This window comes from Falco rusticolus, chromosome 5 (genome assembly GCF_015220075.1).
Source record: "Falco rusticolus isolate bFalRus1 chromosome 5, bFalRus1.pri, whole genome shotgun sequence".
Lineage (NCBI taxonomy): Eukaryota > Metazoa > Chordata > Aves > Falconiformes > Falconidae > Falco > Falco rusticolus.
In genome coordinates this window covers 31,698,252-31,720,179 of record NC_051191.1, presented here as the reverse complement: position 1 = coordinate 31,720,179, position 21,928 = coordinate 31,698,252, and the positions used below count along the sequence as shown (strand labels likewise).

Here is a 21,928-nt window from a genome sequence, read left to right as displayed (position 1 = left end):
CTTGTAACAGCCTTTGGTAAATGTGCCTTGTTACTACTAAGTCTTTTATTAATGATCAGAAATTTTCTGAAATAGTAAACCATGAGCTTATGAATGTTTGAAGATTTCACAAGTTTTCCACCCCATTTTGACATGAGCAAGGAGGTCTCAAACAGAAGTAATTGTCAAATGTTGACTGCAAAATCTCTACTGGAGAACCCAAATGATACATAATAAGCCAGTTGCTACAAAGAAGAATGCTCCCCTTCTCTTCCCTGCATGTGTTTTGTACAGATTTGAAGTTTCTGGATTTTCTTTCAGTTTAAGAGAAATCTTCCAACTTTAACTCTTTTAGAAGTAGAAAAGAAAAAGAAGTTCAAAACTGATAATATTCTTCTTTAGAAATAGTAAAAAATATATTTTAACACAGAAAGAGTGAATTTCTAAGATAAAAAAATGAGTGGGGTTTAACAAACAAAGGGTTCTTTTTCTGAATAGTAAATTATGCAAAATCATAACAATAAAAAACTGGCATAAAGTACAGAAATATTTTTAGAATCACAGCAACATAAAGATGGATAATTTTGTGGTTTTGTTGTTGTTGTTTTTTAAAGATAATTTTAAATACAAGTTTCCTTGTTCCTTGATAATAATCTTCCTTGAAACCATGACTGCAAAAGTCATTGCTGCCTAAAAAGACTTCTAATTCTAAGAAAGTTCTGCATATCTCTGAAGGTCTCATGGGGAATCAAAGATCCTTCAGCATCTTCATGGGGAGATGAGAAAGTATGGATACTTAAATTTTCATTTTGCGAAGTTCAGGATTGTGTTTGCTTTTGAAGAACAGGTTGAGAGCATAAAGGCTGCCATGTTTGCTGGCCTGTTCATGTATGTACTAACATTTTGCTTAATCCTATTGAAAGAAAATTAGTATGGTTTTAAAGACATGAATATGACAGTCATTGTTTTCAAATTCTGCTTTAAAAATTACCCAAGCAAGCTGTGTAGCACACACAACTCAGTATTAAGATTTGCAGAGGAGGCAGAAAGATTGCAGTGTTGCATTTTAGGTTATAAGGCTATAGGCCTAATGAAAACCTTTCACCAGAAGTTCAGTGCCAAAGAAAATTATAATGAGGTTATGAACAGACTGAAGTGCTGCAGATAATTTCATTAAAGCCTCCTGAGGCTTACTTTTTGACACAGACATCCTTTATGACAAAAGAATAACATTATCCTTTTAAGAACTTCATCTCAGGCTGGGGAAAAACTAAGAAAGGAATGGGAGACATGATGATGCTACTGTGGCTCACCAGAATTTCATATGGGTAGCTATTTTAGCCTCATGTGAAAGCTGTAGTTTTGAAGTCTTCATTAATCAGTAATAGCAGTGTAAAATAGAAAGCTAAAATACTGTGTAGTCCAAAAGTTCAAAGATGTAATAATGAACTTTATGGTCACCATTTTTAATAAGTATTTTCCATTAATCTCCTCTCATGTTCCTAGCAAATTCATGTCAATGGGTGTGCTCACCTACAAAAGTGTTACCATCTCCACTTTCTGATTCTTCTAGAAGTCATTGTTTATTTCCAATGTGCACAGAATTTGCCCAGAAAGCAAGACGAGTAATTTAAAACCATAAGGTAGAAAGGGTGTGTACCTAAGGCCAGAAGGAATTCAGATTTTTCTGAATAACTCTGCTTACTGAGAATATTTGTGCTGCTTTGAGGAAGGAGTATTCATTTCAGAGTATGTATATTATTTGGGGTTTGGTTTACTCTTCTTTATGACCAAGTACTTGTGACTAATCATGAGAACCTTATTTTGATGTTTATTGCAACAGTGACACATAAATAAGCAAAGATTATAACACAATAAAGTATCAGCGATACCTAATATCCCTGATATTAGAGATAAATGAAGATACGAGACATAAGTATGTATAGCTGTAGGTATGTACAGAGATGTTTTAGTACAAAACTGTTACAAAACTGAGTATTTTCACTTCTTTTTTTTTTTAATAGAAATAAGGAATGGAAATTTGAAAGCCATTTTAGGGCTATTTTTCAGTTTGTCTCGGTACAAACAGCAGCAACATCATCAGCAACAGTACTACCAGTCTTTGGTGGAGCTACAACAGCAAGTCCCTTCACCTCCAGCTGAAATCAGCCAGTCCAAAACACACCAAGATATGCAGTCGAGGTAGGTTAAAAAGTTAATTTTCTCAGGTATAAAAGCTTTTTATTTTGCTATTTAAAAAAGGTGAAATTATGTGAAAAAATAGGTCACTTTAAAAGTCTGGCTTTTTCTTTTTTTATTTGCAATGGATGTAGGAAAACAGTATCTTAAGTGTTTGTTTTGTATTAAACTTCGGTGTAAAGATAGAGTGAGAGCAGAGAACATTCCCAATTAAATTTAGTTCAGATTTTCATTACTTTCAAGGCTTTCTTTCACTTTATTATTGATTCTGCTGTCCTTCACATAATGAGACAATTAGCATACCATAAGGTTAGTATACTGGTTATTTCAATGTTTTCCTTACATACCCGGTTCTACATCTAAATGAGCAACTTCAATTGATTAGCAAAATACATGGGGAAAAGGCAAAATTAATAATTTCATTTGTTATAAACTCTTTTCAACCCCAAACATTCTGGTTTTGAGTGCCTAATTCTATCTGAATGTTTTTTGAAAGGGAGAAGAAATGGTCTTAATCTAGTTGTTTCTTTTAAGTGGTCAGTTTATGATTTCGTTTTAGGAAAGCAAAGTACTCAGTAGAATCCTTAATTGCAGAATTACATAGCTTTCAGACTGAAGCTGAAAACATATTTTGGGAAGGTAGCTGCTTACTGGCCATGACAAAAGAATCAGTTTTAAACAGAGATATGCATTTAAATGGAAAGAGTATTAGCAACATATACTTCATTGGGTAAGTTAAAAAAAAAAATAAATCACTATGTACCATGTAAAGTGCAGTTCTTAATGAAGAGTTCTATTTATTGCTTTCTTGGGTTTGGTACTGGTTTGATTTATTATTTGCTTGTTTAAAAATTTTTGGATACTTACTGAGCAATTGTATGTCTACAGTGTGATAAGTCAATGATCTAGGATGAATTAAAGGTATTAGACTGAGTAATGAAATTTTGGTTCTTGAGTTTATTCATATCTAAATTACACTTTCATGTTTATAGTAAACATATTTCTTCTTCAGCTGAGAAAACTTTTCACACTTCAGCTTGATGGAAATCTTTGTCTTGAAACTAGAAATGTAAAAATATATTTATAGGAAAATGTTGCTGATGGCATTTTAGTTACTCTGATAAAAAAATTAAGATACACTTGTGTTTGCCTTGGGCATTACAATGTGAAACACTTTTTTTTTTTCTCTCTGCTACTGAAAATTTATGTCTTTGAATGCTTTCTCTGTCAAGTTTACTATTAACATGTAGTCTGGAATTATGGTGTGATCCTAGAAGAATCTGACCACTCTCAACATTTTCTGAAGTTTAATTTCTGCTTTCTGAAAGAAATTTAATACTTCATAAGAGGCAATAACATATTGTTGTTCAGAAATGAATTGGTTTTCCTATGAATGTAGGTCTACAAGTGTTCACTGCTTTAATCAGTGGAATTAAAGGCTTAGCCAGCTTCATGTAAATACCTTTCATTATTGTTTTGTGTTTATAATTTAGTAAAAGAACAGAAACATTTCCTGCTTTTCTTATTTAACCATGGTGAATTTTTAATAACCAAATAGTTACAGTGTTCCTTTATATATCAACATTATTGCAAGGAATTCTGTTTGTCAAAAAAAGCTTGGAGCAAAGCAGTTGTTTACTATTTGGAAGACAGTGACAGCACACTACTTTGTCTGCTCAGGATTGAGGAATGATAGGCAAAGAGGGGATGCATTTTTTATAAGGCTTTCTTTTCATTATAATTCCCCAAGATCTCATGGTCCTTCCATGCCTTTTTCTTCTCTTCTACTTTACTATGTTGAAATATACTTCATTATGAGGAAAGGCAGTCATTCCAAGTCCAGAGCCCCAACATTCATGCTTTCATAAAGTGACATCTGAGGCTGGTTTTACAAAATTTCTATTTCCCTCAGCATGCTTTAGACCTTCTACTTTAATGCCAGGAGTTTAAAATAATTTTGATTTTGATTAAATTTTTATTCATAGCTATATTTCATCTGCAAAATGTTTCGATGTTAAAAAATACTACACTGAGATTGATACCATCTTTCTTACTTCTTATCTGTTAAACTGATAGCAAGATTTTTTGTTTGCTTTCACATACACAGAAGTTCAGTGTGTCACCATAAACTCTGGTAGTGCCTGAGAGAATAAGAATTTCCCTATCCATACATTTTTCAGTAAAGCCTTTCAGGATGAAGAAAGGTCCCTACTTCTAAAAGCTTTCTTCTGCATGAAAGATTTCTGTCTTCTGCTACAAATATGTCTAGTATTCTGAGCTGCCAGAAGAATAAGGAGCTCCGAGACTTAGAAGAAAACCCAGAAATATATATTATTTTTTAAAATACTAATTGCCTTTTTCATTTTTCACTAGTTCAAAGTAATATTAGGAAATTAGCATAAAATTATATGTCCCCTTCTAAGAAAAAAGACTACATTTGAAGAATAGGTTTTCCACAAGTAGATGGGCAGATACGAGTATACATTAATATGAACTCTCTGTGGTGGACTTAGCAACCCTTCTTTACAGAACAGTCATTTAATTTAATTTAATTCTTTTTTTCCCATCAAAACAAGTATTTTGGAAAATAATTCAAAATTATTTCCCAAACAGCTTTTTAGTTTTAAACTGTTAATGAGTAATAAAAGCTTCTGTTTAGAAAGAAGCCAAAATATGAAATTTTTTTTAAAAAAAAGATGCCTTTGATGTGATTCATCTTGCCTGCCTTTTGCTGTCTGAAATGTGGACAGGTATCTTAGTGACTCCCAAGACTGATTTGAATGATATGATCACTTTCATGACAACTATTTCTCAGCATTAATTACAGAAGGAACCAACATGACTAATTGATTTACAAGGCAGGCGCTTATGATTTAGAAAGTCCTAAGGAACTTATGTGGCTGCTCCATGGGACACTTGAGACCTTGAAGTATTTTTGGAAAAAAGTATTTTCATACAGACACTTAAACCTTCCCCTTTCATTGAACAATGAGTATTAAAAAGTGATAAAGTCTAAGGTATGTAATAATCTCACATTCTTTATGTGGAATTATTAACTCAATAAACTCACTACTATCAATAATAGAGTAACTTTACTTTTTTTTTTTTTTCCCTAAAGTAGTAGTAATAAACCAAGCTATTTTATCCTTTCATAGTGGATGTTAATATTTAAGGCAATTTGTTATTACAGATTTATTGTGCAGCTATGCCTCACTTTATTAGCCTGTGCAGTTCTGAATATGCTTTTAAAAATTCTTAATAAGTTCTGTTTTCTAACATTTTATACTGTGAAAAGGGCTGGCATGTGAAAAACTTAAGGCAACAAATTACTTATTGTGTATATTTTGGAAAAATTATTTGGCAAATACACATAACAGTATTTCATTAATTTGGTCTGTGGTCCTTTGTTACTTAGTAATAGTTCTTCCAGGTTTTTGGGGTGAGAGGAGCAACAAAAATTATCTTATTATTAGGGCAGAAGCCAGATAATTAATATAGTAGTGAACACCTGAATGGCACATTCTTCTTTGTTTGGTAATGGCAAAACTAATGTAAGTAATCTAAGTAATGGCAAACCTAATTTGAGTAAATTTTCAAGGGTATTGCAAATGTTTTCTTCTTATACCTATTGGTATTTTATTTTACTTGAAGACTCACATATTTCTACTGTGTTATACACCTGAGAAATAAAGCTGTCTTTTTGAAGCACTTTATACATTGAAGTGCATTTAATATATACATGATTATATATGTACAGACATGTAAGCAAAATCAAAACATATACACTGAAAAAGGTGGATGCTTTTTATAGACTTCGTACTTTTTAAAAATATTCAGTTAGCAAACATATTTCATGTTGTAATTTAAGTCTTTGAAATGATGTCTTAATAATCATAGTTACTTTAAGTTAGATTATTCCATTGGAAAATGTTATCTTATTTGTTGCTTCCACCTAAGGTGTAGTAAGCATATTGCTCAATTTCAACTTGATTTCCTAGGGAGTAAAAAGCCGTTGTGTTTACTTTATTAAACAAATATGAAAGTGATGTTCTCCACTGTTTCAGAGAAAAATATGGATTGTACATGGCAGAGAGAAGTACCTATAACAAGTCACACAGAAGATGGTCAGGGTGGAGAAGTGGTAGCATTCAGGCCCTGCTGAAGGCCAAAGAAGTTTTGTCCTTGTATGTACAGGGCTAGTGTCTCACTCTCCTAGTTAGAGAGAGTGGTCCTCATGATGATGACGATAATGATGGTACTCTCATCCTGATTTCCAGGTTTTGATGTCCTCCGTAATGATCAATGTCTGTGATCATTACTGGGTCTGAGCCAATTCTGCATGCCACCCAAGTAAACCTACTTCAATATCAACTTCAATGAAAGGGTGTTTGGGCCCTTTGTGAACAGAAGCTGAAACAGGCACAAAAAGCAATATTAGGATTCCACAGCTTTCATAGCAGGCTGTTTTGATAGAGTAAACAAATAGAAGCCCCAAGGGAAGGTCATAACCAGAGTATCATGAGACTGACAGGATTAGGTTTGTGCAGAAATATGGAATTCTGAAGACTAGTTCAGGAGGCTAGTTGTCCTTGGATGACTAGGTAATCACTGTGTTCTACAGGAGACAACACAGATCAGGAATGTCATTAAACTGATTTCTGGAGAAGCCTTTCTTCCCTTAGTGTAAGGTTGGCATAAGAGGATAATGAATTTTCTACGTCAGGCTCTAACACAGTTATCTAAAATTATTAGTCAGTGAGGCGATACTTTAACATTCCTGATCCCATGTAATCTGTTCATCACCAAGCTCAGAATTGTGAAAATTGTGCACACAGAGAGTAATATTCTGCATGTGAAAGAGTATCATTGGCCTATCTAATGCTAGGGCCGACAGCAACATTTCACATTAAACATAAAAAGAAGGAAGTAAGTTGATTTATGGTGAGTGGAATTTCATTGTGAAGAATATGCTGAATTTATGGAAGATTATAATTTCATACCACTAAGTATAAAAACTCTTAACATAATTTAGATGATTAGTGGAAAAATCTGCAGTAAATAATAAATGGTAACCTAAGGGAGAGAATGGTTTTATATGTGATTTCTGATTTCTTTTTGTCCTAAAATTTCCTATATTCTTGTATAACTGAGGGAATTGAATACTGCAATATCTGAGGTAGGCACTTCACTCTTGTGACTTTGTTGCAGCTTTGAGATTTAGTTAAAAAAATACAGTGCTGGTGGCCTTATTTATATGTGTCAGTACAGATAGATGACAACAATGGTTACATTATATTTTTATGCTTTGCTTTGCTAGTGGATTCCATTATCACAGCAATATATCTAAACTTTCTACAGTGATGATCTTTCAACCACCCAGATACTAAAAGAAAACACATGTGGATGAAAGAGGTTCTGTCTCATTTATGGATTAGGCAGTAACTGGTTTCAGTAAACTGTCAGCAAAATTCCCCAAGACGGACAAACTATTTTATCACGTACAGGAATGATGAACACAGTTTGAGGTCCAGATGGATTTTGTTAAATTTGTTATATTAAAAGAGCACCCTGGTTTTCCTAGGCATATAAACAAAGTTAGGTAGCTGATTTCTACAGTCAGTTGCATGTCTGCAAGGAACTGGGTTTCATGTTGCCTCCTGCTCAGAAGGACTAGGGGAAAATAAGTGTATTGGAAATTGTGTGAAATACAGTAATGCAAGTGTAATGGTTATGATTATGATTTTAAATAGATCCATGCTAGAGTAATGGCAATCTGTATGCCAATCTTGGTTACACCACTCTCAGTTTAGAAAAAGACCTTTGTTTCAGTGTTCTCAAGGTTTAAATTATAAACTTAACAGTCTACACCAAGTACACTACACTGACATAGGTTAAAAAATGGTATGTGTACATAGTCATGTGTCTTACTTGTTTAATGGAAAGGCAAGAAATATGGGTGGACAGTGAGGTGGATCGAGAACTGGCTGAAGGGCAGAGCTCAGAGTTGTGATCAGTGGCAGAGTCCAGCTGCAGGCCTGTAGCCAGCGGTGTGCCCCTGGGGTTGGTACTGGGTCCAGTCCTGTTCAACTTGCTCATCAGTGACCTCTGGATGAAGGGACGGAGTGTACCCTCAGCGAGTTTGCTGTCATATTTATACTGGAAGGAGTGGCTGATACACCAGAGGAGATCCCCCTCTGCTGTGCCCTGGTGAGGCTGATCTGGAGTGCTGTGTCCAGTTCTGGGCTCCCCAGTTCAAGAGAGACAGGGAACTACTGGAGAGGGTCGAGCGGAGGGCTACAGAGATGATGAGGGGGCTGTAGCATCTCCCTTACGAGGAAAGGCAGAGAGCTGGGCCTCTTTAGCCTGGAGAAGAGAAGACTGAGAGGGGACCTTATCAATGTATGCAAATATCTTAAGGGTGAGTGTCGGGACAATGGGGCCAGGCTCTTTTCAGTGGAGCCCAGCGACAGGACAAGGGGCAACGGGCACAAACCGCACCACAGAAAGTTCCATCTGAATATGAGGAAGAAATTCTTTACCCTGAGGGTGACGGAGCACTGGAACAGGCTGCCCGGAGAGGCTGTGGAGTCTCCTTCTCGGGAGACATTCAAAACCCGCCTGAATGCTGTTCTGTGCAACCTGCTGTAGGTGAACCTGCTTTAGCAGGGGGTTGGGCTAGATGATCTCCGGAGGTCCCTTCCAACCCTGACCGTTCTGTGATTCTGTGAAAATGATGAACCAAGTTGCTTTGCTGTCCTTAGCTCTTGCAATTGCTAGTCACTTGGTTTTAGTGAAGGGAAACAAGTAGGTAGTTCCCGCTTTTCCCACTCTAGAATTGTTATCTAACGACTGCAAAAAAAAAAAAAAAAAAGAAAGAAAAATAAGGAAAAGCTTTATTTATTCTTTCTGTTCTTTGTTTTCTACTACGTGTCAAAGGGAACAAGCTGCTATTAATCTAATCGGATGTATTTTTATGCATCTGGGAGGTAACACAGAATGAATTGCTTAATGTGATTGCACCAGGACCTGCAGCAGCTGACCTTCAAATGGACCTTAGGGATTTAATTTTACTTTAACTGAGCTATCTTTCCATCTTGAAAATCAGCTGTGGCCCCATTTCTTTCTGCTCCTCAAAGATGTAATCATTACAGTCCTCAGTGGTTCCCAATGAAAGGAACTTCAGGAAGGATGTTATTTCATCTTCACCTTTGTTGCCCTGAAGTCCAAGTAACTAAAGAATATAGTATCTCTGTGTACCAATTAAATCAGTTAATTGTGTACCTAAGTAAATAAATGATATTTAATAATGATGAACTACAGAAAAATAGAGGAGTTTTGTTCCTGTGATAAGCACTATATAGGTCATCAGGAAAAGGGGCTCTTGCACATGCTATTTGTTTGCATCATATAGCTATGAAATTAATTTACACATTTGGTATAACTGCCATTACATGCTGGGAATTACTGCAGTTTCAGGAGTTTTCTAGGCTACATCTATGGTATATTGACAGAACATTGTAAAAAGTACACCATCATAGCCTCTTACATATTAATTATACATTATTACTGCCACAGTTTCACTAGCAATTTTTTCCCCCTAAAATTCACCTTACTGGCTGTGGTTTGAAGCAGTCTGAAAAAAATGCATTAGCATTATTTGAAGTTTCATAATACATGCTTCTGTTTCATTTGAGAGACTTAAAAATTACCATACACAAAAGGGTTACTTTTTGATGATTGCAAATTACTAACCTTTCTGATAAACTTCACACAGAAAAGGCAGAATAATGCAATAGCAAAAATGCATTTGTCACATGTTCCTTCCCTATAGCCCATCCTCTCTAAGATAAGAAGATACCTAATATTTCTTAAGCTTAAAGTACGAGGGGAAAAGGGGATTCAAAGCAGATTTTCAGTTTCTAAAGTGGTCTTTTCTATAGATATAATATAGCACATAATAGATAGAAAATATAAAAAAATAAATTATAAAGTATTTTATAGCCTCTCAATAGCTTTTACTTTTTTTTTTTTTTTTAATGTTTTCATCTCCTATTTAACCATTTCACTGTGAACTTCTCAGAAACTGCTTGTATCTTTTACCTTCTGACATAATTCTGTGGGCTGTATCCTGAAAAACTTGTCCTTTGTGGGTTGGTACCTGCCCTTGTGTGTCATTCAGTATCTTCTACAGTTCTACCTCTTTGCAAAGTACTTAATGGTTGTCTGAACATTTTCTGGAACATACCTGTGACATAGTTACACTGATTTCTCCTGTTCATAAATTACCTCTGGATCTGCTCAAGACTGATACTTCTTTCTCTGCCTCTTGTTCTGTTTGCATTTCAAAATGTGACTGTCATCCTTTCATGCTGTCTGTTCTCACAGTTTTCAAAAGAGTGTTTTAATTCTGTTTAGTGATGATTCTCATTCTATGCATTTCAGATATTCTCATTGTCTGGCACTTGCCTCCCTTGCCAATCATTACTTTTTATATTTCAGTTTTGATGCACTTTGGCCATAATTTTCACTGCTGCTAATCGAGATCATGGAGAATTTAATGGGAAATGTTCCATTCATCCTTGTAACATTTGAATCCAACTTTTTGTATATTACCTGTTGAAGGAATAGAAGCTTTATAATGTAGTTATTTTCCCTTCAGACATTCTTTGCTGCTCCAGCCTCACTCACCATAGAGATTCATTAATACTTCTCATTCTCTGAGAATGAGATCGTATGCAACATTGTACATGTATTTTTTCCTTTCCAAGGCCTGCCACCTATTTAAATCTAATGTCTTGCAAACATTTGAGCTTGAGTATAATTTTGTGTATAGGGCAAATAAAATTTAAATAAAGGTAAAGTGCAATGGGAGCCATATTGCATTATTGCAGTCTTCTTTCTTTCGTTCTGTGATTAATTTTCTTACCTATTCTGAAGAAAAAAGTTCTTTCCTCCTTATTCCTATTTATTCCTTAATTCCTTGATAGAAAGGTGTGACTCAGTCTTTTCCTTGTATTCTTGCATTCATTTAAGTCATAGTTTTATGTTTTTACTGCTACTTTCTTTGCTGCTGTCAGTCCTCTGTGTCAACTTTTATCTCTTAGTATTTTCAAAGACTGTGCAACAAATATGATACACTACATATTGTTGTAGTGCAGTTTTTGAAAAAACGTAACATTTTGCAGCTACTATGCAGATTACTTTCTCTCTTCATTTACCAAAAAAAAAAAAAAAAATATCACGACTCTGTACACTTCCAAAGAAGCATAGGTGGTGCTATTTATGACAATTATTGCCTAAGAAAAATGGATTAAAACAGAAATGAAAAAATTAGCTTTTTTATATTTTAAATTCACCATTATTACACAACATAAATTAGCAGCTTAGGAAAAACACTATATACATATATTTATGTGTATATATGTATTTGTGTTTTGGTTTGCTTTTTTGAAAATGCTTATGGGATCATAGCTGAAATATTGGTAGAATCTTGTAATTTCTTTATATTGCATAGCTTTTTACTATTTTAGAGATAATGGGGAGACCACACAAAATAGTCAAAAATGTACTTTAATTACTTCAATAAAAACAGGTTTAACTACGTGGCAGTTGTTTGATGCAGGTTTATAGCAATCGCAGCCATCCTTTAAGATGTTCATGCCTGTGGATTTTCTGGAAATCTATGAAAAGGTTCAAGAGACAATGAGTGTAAATTTGAAGAGGTGACAACCTCAGGCTTTCTGGTATCCCCTTTTTCATTCCCCCTAGGAAAAAAGAAATAAAATTTACAGTCTTATTCTGTGAAACTGTGAACAAGAATAGTGGCATACATTACATACAGATCATTTACTATAATTTTGTCATAGTGCAAGATCATAAATGGTATGGAGATAAGGTCGTAAAAGGGTATGATTGGTCCCTAAGGGCCTAGTCGTGCTGTTGTCCACTTGGCCAATTTGTTTAGAAAATTTAGTAGGTTTTAAAAGACTGCATTATTTTAGGTGAGCTACAGGTCAGGTTACTCAGATTAGATAAGTAGTACATTTTTTACTTGATATCTTATTTGTTTCTTTTATGTTGTGATCCATATATTCTTTCATTAAACTCCACATAATACCTATACTACAAATACTGGGATGGGGGTGGGAAAGGTATGCTCGCTGTGGTGGAGGATCGTTCTTATTACAAGTCACCGTGTTCTGCAAGAATATAAGTGTTGATGCAACACTGGGCTATCTGTGTTTTGGTTTATGAGCTGTGAACAAAAGGAAAATATTAAAAACACAACATTACTTATACCTAGAAGCCTGAATCAGTTGAAGACAGACTTGTATAAGATGCCAGAATTTCAAAGAGCAGAAAGGAGAAATGCCCACCTAATATAAAACAGATGACATGGTATGAGCTAGAACTGCCTAAGCCATAGACATTTCCTCTTGTGAATGCAAAAATAAATGTGTGATTCTGTGTTATATATATATATATATATATATAAAGTACACATCTATAAAATATACCTACAAAGTACACCTACATATAGAACATTTACATTTACATAAATAACATTTTTTTAAAAAAATATGTAGATAGATACATAGATGTAAACATATATTAATTCACCAAGACTGGGCTAAAAAGGCCAGAGAATTGTCTGAAAAATATTGTTTGTGGAAAAATTCAAGTTTTTTGATTTTTTTCTTCAGTGTTTCTTGGCTGTCCATGTAAAAGAATGAGGGATGTTTTACCTCTCTAGACTTTTTGGTATGGTGAGACTGGAAACTTCCATTTCCTGTGGTATCTCTCCAGGCGCACTTGGGATTTGGAGTCAGGTGAACCTCAGAATATTATCTCTTGCACTTTTTGCCAGGCAAGCTGATGAGTATTATACAACCAGGGAGCTTGTTTAAAAAAAAAAAAAAAGAAAAAAAATGTGTACAGGACAATCAAGACCTTCTGGGGAATTTTTTACATTGAAAATGCATTCTTTTTAAACATTTTTTTAATGAGTGGATCATACTAATAGAAAAGTCTTGAACGATTCTAGAGTGGAGTTACCTTAGTGATATAAATGCATTTTATAAGATCAACAGCATATTAAAGTTCAAGTATGCCAGTAAGGTAGAATTACATTACATACTAAGAATCCCTTTGCCTTTTGTCTAATTTTAACAGATCACATAGCTGGCATTTTAGAACCATCATGTGACTCTTAACATTACAGGAAAATGACAGTATGATGTAACATGATCCTTCTAATCTTTTGAAAGACTGTTAATAAAAAGTAGATGATATTCAGGGTGATGCTGGATGGGTTACTTTTTGAAGAAAGAGTTTAAAATATTTTCAGCTTGATTCATGCTCTGTATCCAGGTTTGTAGGAGTTCCATCCTTCAGTTTTAGGTGGCACACACACTTTCAAGGAGCTGCTTCTTTCCTGACATACTATGCTATTTGTATAGCAGCAAGACACACTTTTTGGCAAGTTTAGTCCAGTGTCAAGCAGTCATTTGCCTTCACTCTTCTTCTTTGTTCTTATTTGTCCATTTCAGTTGAATATTTCACTTTCAGTGGGAGGGCATTTAAGAACTTTCAGTATGGTAGCTTAGATTTGCTTCCTAGGTTTCCCTACACCTCAGGACCATTTCTTTACCCTTTTATCCTGCCTGCAATTGCATGCCCTCCATCAGTTCTCTGTCTTGGTGGAGCACAGTGCTTAGCTCCCCAATGCAACTGACCATGCTGCATAGCCACGTCACATAGCGCAGGGTCCTGGTTCCTGCAACCAGCATGTCTGTAGTACAGCTGTGGTGTTGCCCATCAGCACCTCAGGGTCAGTAGAATCTCTAATGTCTCTGTACCTTCCTTCTCAATATTACCCTAACTGCCTCTCTGCAGAACTGCTTTTCTGGGTGGTCTCAGGATGTTTATTCCATTCTCTCACAGCATTTAACCAAGGGACCAGCAATAGAAATTATCCACCATCACTGTTTCATATCTGTTGTGTTGACTAGTGTTTCCCTGCTTTGCAAGGGAAAATAATGAGGCTTGATTTCTACCTGGAAGCCAGTTTGCAGAGTCTAGGTGATTCCTATAGATTTGGGATCAGATGCATATATGCCATCTTACCTGTTTTTACATCTTACTGGGGTTTGCTTAACCAGGAGCATCTGCCGTCTCTTCCCCTATGCATTAGGTGAAAGAGGAGAGCTAAGCATGATGTCTGGTCCTGGGCCAGGTCCAGTGCCGCAATTGCCAATGGTAGGTTGCAGCTCCAGGAGCAGTGGAGTTTCCTGCAGGCTCTGTTGTCAAGATTAGTCCCCCTGTAGTTTGTATGTCCCCTTCCTACCAATGCGCTGTGGCTGGGCTTTGCAGGTGACTGCTATGGCTCCTTTGAGGAACTGAAGCTGTGACCATGATGGGAAAGACTGCTGGTAGGAGTATTATGGCAGTGGAAAGGGTCTTGGAAGCAGACAGCTAAAAACCAGAGGCTTTCAAAATTCCTCTTTCCAGCCCTCTGACAAATAAATCCTTCCTTGTCCTAAATGCTGTAGCATTAAACTTTTACTGTCTGGTTTGTTAACATGCATTTGCTGTTTTATTACAGGCACATATTTATTATATCTTTGTGTGGATCTGTAAGCATAAAAAATTATCTGTTTTAAGCAAAACAGGTTTATTTTCCTGATTGCAAAATACTACCCACAGGCAATTATCTGGTAAGATAGAGGGCAGCAGGTAAATATTGATTTATACATTTAGAAGAGTTGCTAGACTAAAGTGTAGTCTGCATCTGTATTGCAGTTCACATCTATAATAGTGGGGTCAACACTTAGGGAACAGGCATCCGTGCAAAGCTTTAATGGGTCCAGCACATCCAGTGCTAATTGAGAAGGAAAACCCAAAATTGTTAGGGACTTGATGCACCTGGTTTATGAGCTGTTAAAATTATCTTTTTCCCTTTCATTTGTCACATTACTTTGGAAAACAAATTTACTTGGTTACAGTGGAAATGTTGCTTTAGTGATGATGACACATCCATAAATGCCTTTCAAGCCTGTCTGGAAAGTTTGAAAGCAGTCTATAGGCTGATGTTTCATGAATTTGCTAGTGGATGGAGTCCCAATTACAGGCATAGAAGGAAAGCACTCTAGCAAGCTTTTCCAGATAGGTGTTTCATGTATTTTTTGCTATTAAAAAGAAAAAAAGCGAAAAAAAGGTACAATCTGTCAGTGAGCTAGCTTTTCAACAACTTGGCAACATCATGGAGATTAAGTTGTTTGATCTTTCCAGTTGCTTCAGAATTGTGTTTGAGGTAGAAACCCTATGGTACGCTATGGCAATGCATCCTATTCACTCTGTTTTTCAGCTCACTGTCTGTGTTGATTGTACTGTGTATCATTTTACCTTTTACAACATAAGTGCACTAAGGTTTTGTCTGATATACCATTTTTCTCACAAACTTCTTAGTTTAGTCAATGCAGATAACCAGCCAACCATTTCTAGATTCCTTCATTTTAAATATGTTGAAAAAAATACAAGTGGAAGATCTCATCAAAACATGGATTGTTACGGCAGTCACAAATTTAGCAATTTCAGCAAAACCACCTATGTCACATTTGCATCTTAACTCCAGCAGTTATTAAGATAGCTGTAAGTGAAATAAAATACAATATAGTAATTACTAGATAGATAAAAATACATAAACTGTAATTATTATGGTACTAATGTAGTCTATTATAATTCCCACAAAAGTTATGTTCCTATGAAAAAAACCCACTTTGTCAGCATTACTGTGAAGATATATGTCAGAGAACTGAATGCTGCTTTTATATATTGAATAATTCCTTTCTGCCCTCTTAAGGCTGAAGTACTCTCCTTTTTATAAATTCATTGTGTGCACATGTGCCATTTGTAATTGGCAGGCATAGAGGCAATGCTGAATCCTTTATTGGGGCTTAATTTGGTAAGGGAACAATAATCACACATCCCCTTCAAGGCTCACATTGTCCCTTGGTTTGTGCTTTCCCCTCTGCCACTGCCCCTCTTCAGGACTGCTGTGCCAGTATGGTTAGACCTTTCCCCCTTGAGGACTCCTCCCATCTGCTCTGTACTCAGGCTCTCTGCTTCAGTGGACTAGCAGAAATTGCTTAACACTTTTCTGGTAGACTCAATACTACCAGGTGCTTCTTGTAAGTGCTGTCAGTCTATAAAGCAGGGCCTGGAGCACTGTGGTTTCTGCTGCTACTCAGAAGAATTGCTGGAATATGCACAACTGTAAGATACAAAAGCAATATGTGACTATCAGTTTCTGCTTACTCAGTTCTCTGTTGCTTCCTTAATAATGCAAGGAATTTAATGTTGTGATTGCACCTGGCTTAGGCACTTGTCTATATGCTCAGACTATGTGGATCCCAAAGGATGCACCTGTTTATAGTAACTGAAATTACCTGGCAGGAGGCCATACCTTGGCCATGCATTTGATACATCCCCTGTGCAAATGTCTAAAAGACTAGAGGCATAAATTTGCTGTTTAATAATGACACATTGTTGGGTATCAGAAGGAACATATAGCTTTTAGGCCTGTCGTACAGTATGTCTTCTGTTGTAGAAATGTGACTCGGATGCCTTAATAGATGAAGGTGCATTATCCTATCGAATTTAACAGTGAGCCTAAGCACGTCAGGGCTTTCCTAATGAAGCCTCTGATTCGTTGCCTGGGTAATGCATCATATGCATGACCTGTGCTGCTGTAACAGTAATGAAAATTATAATGGGATGCTTACTCTGTATAGCACTACTGTCAGGAGGGTCACCTTTCTTTAGCAGGAGTTTTTCTGAGTCCATGTTGGATCTGGTATAGCAAATAATTCCTAACTGCCAGACCATGAACCCAGTCAGGTTGCTGGAGAAACTAGTAGCTGTATATTCATACTTAATACTTTTTGTTGATGAAAAAAAAAGGCACAAAGTTTTGAGGTGCACTCTGTGTGAATTCAGCTAGACTTCAGTAATTCAGTCATTGTGGAATTTTGCCTGCATTGTCTATTCCTAAGATAATTTCTAGCAAATGAGACAGGTTACGACAATAATCATTATTTCATATTCTGTTCATTGCATCTCTCATAAAAATCTGCATGTTTGCATTATATCATATTTTTGCCAGTTAATTTGTGTTTTCTATCCGTGTTCAATTTGCATTCATTAACTCATAGTTTGCTGGTAAGTGTGTTCTTTCTATACATGTTCAAAGAAATTCTTTAATTCAATTTCTCTGTTTCTTCTCATACAGTCTCACAGCCAGATATGCAACTCAGTCTAATCACAGTGGAATTGCAACCAGTCAAAAAAAGACTTCTAGGTCAGTTAAATGTCTCTAATTTATTGCTTGTTAGTGATAATCAAGCAAGTATATGCCCATTGATATTTTATCCTTTGGACATAAGCAGGCATTAAACAATGTGTATTTATGTTATGCGTGCAAGCTTTGCAACAATGAGCTTTGCCACGGAAAAGCCTTGTATGGACTGGAAGGACCTGATTCATACTGTATATTAGCAATATTTCTGGTTGTTATGTATCCTGCATCTTTGTATCCTGCATGTAAAATTTTGGATGTGGAGGATTAGTTGGTGATTTTAGTGCTCTTACTCTCTGGCTCAAATCCTTACTTCAGTCGTGAATGAAAAGAAGTTTGGGAGTCTGTCCCAATTTCCACTAGATGTTTTTTGTGTATCGTAGACACACGTGAAAGGCTGAGTTCACAGAGCCAAGAAGCCACAGGCAGGAGCAAAATGAAGCAGAAAAAAGGAACCATTTCCAAGACTTCTGCTCCATCAAAAGTAGCCTGCACACAGTCCCCGCTAATGACGTGCTTTGTTTTGACAGTGAATTTGACAGAACTGTGTGTAGGAGCTGACCTGTTTCAGATTGCATCAGTACTTTTAGTTTATCATTTCCATGAGCACTAAAATCTACAAGCCAGATTGAAGAAGAAACTGAGGTCTAAAATCTTACTCTTGTTTCTAGCTTCTTTTTTTTTTTTTTTTTTTTTTTGGGGGTGTGTGTGTGTGTGTGTGTATAATTAATGTGTTTGTTAATTATACCTTTGCTGTACAGTTCATTGTGAGAACAATGAACTCTAAATTGCATAATTTACAATGGAGATTGCATTTTGCAGTATAGCGCACTAACAATCTGAGTTGCTGGTGATAGCTTGGAATGAGCTATACCACGGTCCAGTTGCTTTGCACCTGCATTTATAGGTCTTCCGTTTTCCTTATTGCTGATGCTCCTGTCTTGTCCACATTGAACATGTTGGGGTTAACAGTCTTATTGTCTAATACTTTAAATCTGTGGCAGTGTTTCCGAAGCCTTTTCAGAGGTATGTGACTTGTCCCTTATTTGTTATTTTCCTCTTTGCATTTCCTTAGCTGCTTAACACGATTCTGCAAGAGTAATTTGACACCTGAATTCAATTAATAAAGACAGCAAGTGAGGTAAACTGGAAAGTGTGTAGAGCAAATGACCTCATGTATAATGTGCTTACTGTGGCAAGTTCTTGAATTCTGGCATGCAGAATATATGCAGGACTATTTTATATTTTAACAGAACAGATGAGTTTCCAGTGTTGCACATGCCTTCTCATTGCCTTTTTCATTACCTTTGACAAACTATCTCAGGGCTCTTACTGCCTGTCAAATTAGGGTAATGAGAAAGAGCAAATGGATTTTTAAGTTTGTTTTAGTGCATTCTTCAGGGAACAGAAGATCACTCGAATTCATGGGTCACTGTAAAGGTTACCATGCATACAGCTGTAGAGCAGAGACAGTCTGCTCTGGGCTCGGCACAGAGACTAGCAGGGCAGGCTGGCGGCCAGAATGAGCCATAAAAATAACTAATGGATTAGCTCTCTGAGGCTTAAATTGGTAAAGGAAGAGAACATGGAGCTGTTTACATATGTTTGCTAATGAAAATAAAATGATTTGAACATTTCTGTTATACCAGTATATTTAAAAAAAAAAAAAGTTTGGAAGAAATCTAAAATTTAGTAATTCTTTATGACATGATTTTTTTTCTCCCTTCTGATGCTGCTCTTTTGTAACGTATGAAACTAACAGAATTTGATACCTCTGGTATAATTTATATTACCACTATTAAAATCATCATATCATTCCAACAAGTGAGAAACAGAAGAGAGAGATTATTCTCCTATGGCAAAAGCCTCTTGCTGATTCGAGCATTTAATTTTGTCTATCAGATAACAAAACTGGAAAGGATTGGGGGTGCCCACAAAGATGCTGCAGAAAGTTTGGCGTAAGCATGTATTAAAGAATCTTACATCAGAGAACAGTCAGACAGAAAAAAGATGTAGGCTTACACACACCAGGGCAACAGTCTACATATTTTTCCGCAGCATGGCCATAAAGTAAGGTTCAGATGGTGGCAGCAAATACTAACAAATGAACTGTATAGTCTATATTATATGCTTCTATCTAAAAGATATATGTGCATCTATAGCATATAACTAAAATAGGAATTTTCAGTATTTTTCATTTAAAATAACAAGGTGGAAATGTTTTAGCCAATAGCCCTCTGAAAAATAACCAAAGATGGTAACTAAAAAGCCAGCTTCTATGCTAAACACAGCTGTGAAATTTGCTAGAGTACAGGATACAAAATATTTCTCAACTATGTATTGTGCTTTCTAATCAATTTCTGTAACATTTCCTCTTCAAAAGTGACAGATTTAAATAAAAGTTGACATTGCATTGCACTTTAATGGTTTGTTAGGGTGAATCTGTTTTAGCAATGTTAATGGCAAATGCAAAGCATCTTCTTACATGTCTTGTGACTCTACAAAGCATCTTTTTTCCCTTCTGTGTGCGTAAGGATATGCTTTTATCTTCATTTGTGGAGTCTAACTAATTTGAATCCTCTTGTTCATTGTTGCTTACCTGAAATCATTGTTTGAAGTTGTTTTAAATTCTGGTCTGATATTTTCATACTGCCTCCTCTATATGTTGAATTACATAAAATGATCGGATTTCTGATTATACCATTCCAGGCTTCCAGGACCCTCAAGGGTGCCGGCTGCAGGCAGCAGTACCAAAGTCCAGGGAGCTTCTAATTTAAATCGGAGAAGCCAGAGCTTTAACAGCATTGACAAAACCAAGCCTCCACAATATGCAAATGGAAATGAAAAAGGTAAGTGATTAAAAGTTACTAAGCTCACTCTGTATAACATACAAGAGGTCGGGGGGAAAATCACCAAAAGAACCCATCCACAAGGGTCAAAGTAGTGAGTGAATATTGAGACTTGGTAAGGAAGACCTGTCGAGATACAGCTCTGAATCAGGACTTGTGATTATGTTGGGATTAAAGTTCAGAACTGAAAACTTTCAAGATGTTGTAATTATATTTTATCTCTCTTTGATGGAAATATCACTAGGTGGTTTTTCTGAAGTGAAAATGAATCCATATTGGATGCCTATAATCTTGGCCCATATTTAGGTCTACTCAACCCAAAGGAAGGCTGCCATAATTTTCAAGGGACTTTGCATTCTAGCCTCTAATGAAGAAGAATCAGAATATTATATTTGCATCAGAGTATTACATATGTCTATTCCTTCAGAACCCTACCTAGGGTATATATAAGTTTCAATAAAGGATTGGAAGTCAAGTCAAATGTAATGAAATTTTGCAGGAATTTGAATTCAGTGTTCATCTTTTATTGCCTCCTTTAAATATGAACTTCCATTATGGAAACAAACTTTGTTCCTTGGGTCCTTCTGTTATCTCTCACCCTGACAGTATTTTCCAGTAAAATATGCCTCTTAAGGCTTTATTCTCAGAGAGAATAATGTAAAAACTCAGCTTTCTGAGTTGTGTAACTAATCCATCCCCTTCCCCCTCTTCTTTCTTCCTTTGTGTAATGAACAGCATTTTATTCATATCTCTCGGTTAGAATGCAGTTGAAAATGATACAATATACATAGTACCCGTTTGCATCCTTGGGGTCTGTGGGAGGAACAAGTATGCAGTGAATGTTTTTCATCCAAGCAACAGGCAGCTATCCAGATTTTTTTTACAAAATTCTGATGAACACCCTTTGCCCCTAGCTATATCTGAAGATATAAAACCATCCTTTCAATAGTTATTTCTTTATTTTTACTATCAGGTTTGAATGTTTTAGATAGTTCTATAATGGGATTTATTTTGTCAAGGACTTGTTTATGGCAAGACATCCAGGCTAAAACTAGAAAGACATCAGAGTGAAAACTGAGCAGACACTCTAAGTCACAAATACGATAGTGAGGTTATGAAGTAGATGTGGCTGCTTGAGTGAAGGTATGTACAACAGTTAAGGTTTTAGAATTGCTTCGTATTGTTGACTTAAGTTTGGTACTGAAATATGTGAGAATGAAATGATTCAAGGTGAGACATGTTTGTAGATATTAATGTTCTTAGTTCATAACTTGGAAACTGTCTTTTGACTGCTAAGGTTTGCATTGCATTGCACATTTGTGTGGCTTTTTGCAGGATGGATTTCTTCACTTTCCCATTTCTTTACAGCAGAGAATGAGAACCTTGAGATGGTTAGTGAAGTCATCACTTGCAAGAGGATAAGGGGTGGCTTTGTGTATAATTATTCAATTAATTTTACAGGATATAGAAAATGTAATGTTGCATAACTAGAGTACTATAGTTGAGATGTTGCTGTCTGCTCTTTTTTCTTTCTTTTAAAACAGCA

The 21,928-nt window shown here is 35.9% G+C and overlaps 1 protein-coding gene across 3 annotated transcripts in view; it reads left to right on the top strand.

The window, feature by feature from the left end:
- NAV3 (neuron navigator 3) overlaps positions 1-21,928 on the top strand; it is a 273,367-nt gene that overhangs the window by 108,825 nt on the left and 142,614 nt on the right. For all 3 annotated transcript variants that reach the window (XM_037389560.1, XM_037389562.1, XM_037389561.1), the window contains exons 5-7: positions 2,004-2,181; positions 17,468-17,536; positions 20,243-20,382. In XM_037389560.1, coding sequence (XP_037245457.1) covers positions 2,004-2,181; positions 17,468-17,536; positions 20,243-20,382 — 387 coding nt within the window. The remainder of the gene's footprint in view (positions 1-2,003; positions 2,182-17,467; positions 17,537-20,242; positions 20,383-21,928) is intronic.